The sequence below is a fragment of the Pteropus medius genome, unplaced genomic scaffold (genome assembly GCF_902729225.1).
Source record: "Pteropus medius unplaced genomic scaffold, Ma_sr-lr_union100, whole genome shotgun sequence".
NCBI lineage: Eukaryota > Metazoa > Chordata > Mammalia > Chiroptera > Pteropodidae > Pteropus > Pteropus medius.
The window spans coordinates 10085112-10091557 of record NW_024340701.1 but is presented as its reverse complement, the minus strand read 5'-3'; the positions used below and the strand labels follow the sequence as shown (position 1 = coordinate 10091557).

General features: G+C 43.2%; 1 protein-coding gene across 1 annotated transcript in view; it reads right to left on the bottom strand.

Annotated features, from left to right (window-relative positions):
• Positions 1-6446, bottom strand: part of C8A (complement C8 alpha chain) — a 52293-nt gene continuing 45847 nt past the window's right edge. Inside the window, exons 10-11 of the mRNA XM_039887384.1 lie at positions 1817-2039; positions 1-669 (exon numbers count right to left, since the gene is read on the bottom strand). Of these exons, the coding sequence (XP_039743318.1) occupies positions 518-669; positions 1817-2039 (375 nt within the window). The 3' untranslated portion in view covers positions 1-517. The remainder of the gene's footprint in view (positions 670-1816; positions 2040-6446) is intronic.

Here is a 6446-nt window from a genome sequence, read left to right as displayed (position 1 = left end):
CTTATCCTACCAACTAATAATCATTCTATAAATGAACAAATATTATTATCAAAGAACTAATTTTCATCATACTTTATTGTATTGGCCATTGATTGTTTCAAGAGCATCTGCCTGTCTTATACCTCTAACCTCTAATATCCCGTAAATACCTCTAAGACATAGATTGAGATCTCTCTCTCTCTCTCTTGTCTCTCTCTCTCTATCTCTCTGTCTCTCTCTGTCTCTGTCTCTGTCTCTCTCTTTCTCTCTCTCTCCCTCTGATGATCCTAAGTGCTCTGAGCAGGGTCAGGACTCTAGTTAAACACTCAGCACCTAGTTGTTGGATGACAGAATTTTTCAGGTAATAGAACAGTTGGTTGTAGATGGCACAGCCTAGTCTTAGGCCTGGGAGCTGTCAGGACAAAGAAAAAAATCCATGTTGATTGGTATTTTCTCTCAGCTGCAAGAAGTCTTTATCCTGTGGTCAGTGCAGGTAGTGACATCCACTGCATCTGTCCCAGCCTGTGCTCAGAGGCTTTCAGCAAGACTGGGTCTGCACGTTTTTTCCTGGACAGGAGGCACCTCCATTCTCAGGTGGAGGATTATTGCACTCTCTTCTCCTCTCCTGAGTGCCAGTGCTGCAAGCAGACCAGGAGCTCCAGCAGCTCCAGTGACCATCCACCTTCATTCCTGCACAGACAATTTTCCAGAGGAGGAGGAGGTTAGCATACAAGAAACAGCTTGGACAGTATGGAGGGAGGACTATCCATTGCCCTAGAGTGGTCTGCAATCCTTCCTTGGGGAAATGCTTTGGTGTAGCCAACCAAAACCTCTGTGCTCACCGCCTTGAACTTAATTTGAAACTCTGGATGGAGTGAGAAGAGACCCCTGGGAGCCCATCTCATGAAATTGAAGTCTGCAGTTCCATGGAAGATGGATAGCGGAGGAAGGCGGGGAGGCGTGCTCCTCTGGAAGAATGACACAGAGCCACTGGAGGATGTGAGGAGCAGGGAGCACAGACAATGGCCAGCCAGACACCCCCGCGAGCTTGCAAATCAAACCCCCTGAAGATTCTGACAATGGGGCGAGAGTGGGTAACAAATTCTCTGCACAGAGCATCAGAGCATGTGCACTGAACATGTGTCTCCAGAAATCCAGCTCATACAATCCCTCTAACCTGGGGCTACTGCCTCCTACTGGCTCTGCGTCTTTGGGCAAACTCATCTGCTCTCAGTCTCAGTTTTCACCTCTGTGAAATGAGAAGGATGGACTAATCCTGTGGAGTTTTTTCATCATTATTTTTTTCATTACTGCTTTTGTTTTTTTTCTTAAATGAAATCTTACATGGGCCCCAACATAGAAGTCAGATGAAAGTGGAGCTGTTCTATTTGAAGCTGGGGTGTCTATGAGGTTCACCCTGCTCCCCTGGGGCAGCCCCTAAGACCCCGAGTTTCCTCAGATCCCAACCTAACCAACAGACCTAAGGTTTGGACTTTCAGAAGTGTGAGACAAAAAATTTCTGTTGCTGTAATCCACCTAGCTTGTAGTAGTTTCTTATTGGCAGGCCTAGGAAATTAATATATCCCTCCAAAATTGAATCCTTTTGTCTATATACACCATGGTTGAAAAAAAAAAAAAAATCAACCCTGAGAGAGGAACTTAATGGCAGGGAGAAAGCAAAAAACCATGAAGTATAGGGGTCAGCTATAAAGCTCAAAGTGTAGGTTTGGGGCAGGAGGGCACGGAAGGAGAGACTAGGAACCCCAAAGGCTCTTTCTGTGCTGGCCTCTCTGAGCTAGGCCAGGCTTGAACATGAGTGAGGATGCATGAGCCTTACCCTTTTGTTCCATTTTCTCACAGGCAAGGCCCTGACGATCATAGAGGCACTGACATTTGCAGCTGGTGCCCTCAAGGATAGGCAGCCCTTTGTTGAAGCAGGGCCCACAGCGGCAGGCATTGAATTCCATCAGGTACTGATCCAAGGCCCGGCGTAGGTTCTGGCGTTTGGCCTCCATGGGCCCCAGGTTCATGTGCCGAAGCACCTCATGGATAGGCTGTAGCTGTAGGCACAAAAAGAACAAAGAGCCCCTCGATAGACTCTATCCAGTTTCCCAGAGCCCAAGAACTGGTCATCAAGCTTCCGGAAGGCTGCAACATGCCAGCCATAGAGCCGGACATTCAACCTTATCCCACACTGTATTGAACCCTCACAGCCACTCTGTGAAGCAGGTACTTAAGTCCCTAGCCCACAGATGAAGAGGTGGAGGCTCAGGAGTGCTGGAGTGATCACCTCAGGATCATGCAATTGAGTACAAGAATCACTCTGAACATGGACCTACTGAAACCTGCGGTCCCTGATCTCAGAGGAAGAGGGGAGCTCAGAAGGCATTTGTGCTAACTCATCTTCCCTCTCCAGCACTTTTAGGAATCAGGAAAAGTGTAAAGTGTAAGTGTACGTGTATGCGTTGATTGTCAACCTTCGACATAGGAATTAATGCAGTCCTTGATAGGTAGTTATGTTGTCACTGATGGGCAGTGGTTCCATGGATGGGGGAGGGTGAGCAACATTTGCATTCGAGACAACCCATTCTAGGCATGACTGCAACCAAGGTTTCTCACCTTTGGCACTATTGACTTTCCAGCTGGATAATTCTTTGTTGCAATTCCTGTGCATTGTAGGATGTTTAGCAGCATCTCTGGCCTTTACCCACTAGATGCCAGTAGCACATTATTATTTTGAAAACCAAAAATGTCTCACGGGGGACAAAATCGACCCCTGGTTGGGAAGAGTAGTAGTAGATGTAACAGAGAGCATAGAAGCTGGAGCCAGGAAATCTGGCTTCAAATTCCAGCTCTATTGCTTCCATCTGTGTGATCTTGAGCACATAACACATGAAGCCTTGCTTCCTCATCTGTAAATGAGAACAATAGTCCTACCCTCCGGGTTTATTGTGAGGATGATATTCAATGGATAGGAAAAGTCTGTCACATAGTAAAAGCTAAATAAATTCTACTTGGCTTCTAGTTTTGTGGCCTAGACCTCTTCTCTAAACCTGAGCCTCATTATCTATAAAATGGGAATAATAAACTATTTTCTAGAATTCTTATGAGGATCTAAAGAAGCAACGAATGAGAGATACAATTGCAAAAGGGAAGAACAATATAAAATAAAGCATCATTTTTATTAGTGAGATGTGACGATAGTAAAAGCCTACATTTTTCAAATTTTATATACATATGTTTACTTTCAGCATGCTTATAATGCTATAAATTTTTACACACAATCATAAAATGAAAGCTCTTTTCCAGATCTCTCGTTGGACAGTACACTAACCTGAGGCCCTGAGAGGGGAGTCATTTGCCAAGATCAGTGAGCAATTCAGAGAGAAAACTGAGCCACACTAAAACAATCTCACTTCCCTAGAATCAGAGTCAATAAAGGGCATTGCAATAGCCTTGAATGGGTTCCTGGAAATGTGTACAGAAAGACCTACGGCAAACAGACCTTGGCCTGTGGTCAGGAGCTTGGCTAAGACCATCAGGCTGGTCATGTCAGGACTGGCTGGACCTGCAGCCAAGAGAAGACGACAACTTACTGGAAATTCAGGGAATTTGGCACCATTGTTAGGAAGTCAGTGAAGAATGGGCTGTCCTGTGGCCCTGGTTAAAGAGGACTTTTCATTCCAGGGAAAGCCCAGGACCATTGGGCAATTTCCCTTTGACCTTCCAGTGAAGTTCAGCACTCAGTCCTACATCTCTCACTTCTTTCTCCCAGAACCCTCAGTAAGAGGAAAGAGAGCACCCCTTAGGAAGGGCTCGTGGAGACTTAAAGGAAGAAAGAGGAGTGGAGAAAAAGAATCTTAGAATGTTAGAGCTTGAAAAGATATTGACAATGGTCTTATTCCCACTTTACATACATAGATTCAGAGAAGGCAAGTGGTGTGATATAGCAATACAATATAACCTAATACATAACACAATATAAAACATAACACAGCATTAAAACATCACATCACATGATTCCTGTATTCAGTCGATCTAGGTACCTGCCATCAATAAGTACTGCTAAGCTCTGGGGATATGCAAGTGAATAAGATACTGCTTTCACTCTCATCATCAGGTTTCAGATAACCCTGTAAAAGCCCCCTAGTCCATAGCCTCTCTCCATCTCTCTCTCTGTGTCCTTTGATTCATCCTTTATACGTCTGTGAGCATTCTCTTTTTAAAAGCTTACCTGTAGCTGTGTCAGTTCTCTACTCTATAGCCTGCCAGCAGCTTAATGCATCGAATCCAAATTATTCAGGGGTCACGTGGGTTGTGATCGTAGGTGTTAGAGTCAATCAGACATGGCTCAAGTTGCGCTCTACCATTTACCAGACACAAGACTTGGCCAGCTCACTTAACCTCCATGAATCTGTTTCCTCAACTGACTAAGTACCCTCAACTAAGTACCCACTTCTTGCTCTCTAACTTTGTGACATAACATTCTATATCTCCATGTTACGGAGCAAAAAAAATGGGGCTCAGAAAATGAAGTAACTTGTCCAAAGTCACACATCAAAAAGGTTGCTGAGCCATGAACCAAACTATATCTTTCTTACCCCAAACTGACCCAAAGGATAGCATTTGGTCTCCAAACTATGAAGGAGTCTTCCCCTTGGAAGTTTCACTCAAGGCAAACACAAAATTTACCCCTTGCTCATTAAAGTTTATATATTACTCCTGATATCAGTTTTATGGTTTTGCCCAAATTACTAATAGCTTCATGATAGCCATTTTCAGTCCCTGTGTGAATTATAGGTGTGTGAAAATGGTCCTTTTCTTATTGGAGAAAAAATGAAATCAGGGTTAACTCACCTGACCACTTTCTTCGCAGAGACAGAGTGTTATAATAGACTTTTATGTTTAACTGTTGGTATATATTTTAAGAGGAGGAATGTATCCATACCTGGAATTTTAATTATATGCAGAAAATGGGCAAGGTTCCGGAGAAAATGAGCAGGAATACAATATTTAAAAGCCCAAAATGTAACTCTTTTTAAATGGATTACCCTTGCATATGAATAGAAGTAGTTTTGAAAACTGGTAGAACCATTAATTATTTGCAGTTTGAAAAAAATTTTACTCCCTTTTTAAGGTTAGGGATTTAATTCAGGGTTTCTCAACTTTGGCACTATTGCTATCGGGGGCTAGATAGTTCTTTGTTGTGGGGGCTGTCCTTTGCGTTGGGGGTTGCTTAGTAACATCCCTGGCCTCTACCCACTAGATGCCAGTAGTACCCTTCCAGTTGTGACAATCAAAAATGTCTCCAGACAATACCAAATTTCCCTGTGGCTGCAAAATCACTCCCAGTCGTTGATAACCATGGCTTCAAGGAAGGTACTAAAATAGAGGGAAGTGAGAACTAGATATGAAGTCTTAAGTCTGAGATCCAGACACCACTACAAATGAGCTCTGTGACCTTAAACAAATCACTCGAGCATCTGGGGCCTCAGTTTCCTTATCTTTTCGATGGGAAGAATGATGTCCTTGCCAGAGAGGTTCATTGTGATGAGGAATTGAGATGATTTAGAGCAGGGACAGCAAACTACGCTTATAGCTTGGAACTACACTCAACCCACAGCTTGTTTTTGTGTGGTCTTTGAGCTAAGAATGGTTTTTATATTTTTAGAAGGTTGTAAGAGAACTGTATCATGAGGGAACTATTATATGACCCTAAGTTTAAACTCATTACTATTGCTCCTTTACAGAGTTTAATCCAACTCAATTGCTTTCAGTGTGTTTAAATCTTTATGTAAATCGATATTACTTTTAATCCACCTAATCTGAAGAAATTCTGGGACTACCTATGTAAGAGGGAATTTGCTTTTTGTGTGCTTTGGCTTTCAATACTTCTAAAGATTCCTTGGCGATTGGTGGAGGTGCTGGACTTTACAATTCTTTGTTTCAAGGAAGAAATATTAAAGGATCTGGTCTGTTTCACTTTCATTCCTCGTGGATGAAGAGTTTCTTCAACTGCGAAAAGACTTACCTCAAAATCAATAATAGCAGGATTATACTTTAATGATCTCCCCCAGAAACGATACGAAATGATGCTCTTGTTGTGTGCCAAGCCACCACCCCAGCCAGAATTGCCACCTCGCACATGAGAAATGATGTCTTCCACAGCCATGGCCTTACCGTCGAATTCTACCAAGAGGATAACTGCATTAGCTCATTTCCCCCAAAACCAAAGCATGGGTTAGCAAGTGCCACTAATGAGATATGGGACAAAGTTTATGTGCTGTCCTTAGAGCTGTCTCCTATCCTTCTACCTTGCTTGGTTAACTAGCAGGACAAAAGAGAAGTGAAGGACCAAGACTTAGAAATAGATCATCCTCTGGATAGAGCAGGCAATGGGAAGACAGCTCAGCCTAACATGGAGGAGAGAGAGGATGGGAAAATGGATGATGATCCATTCATTCATT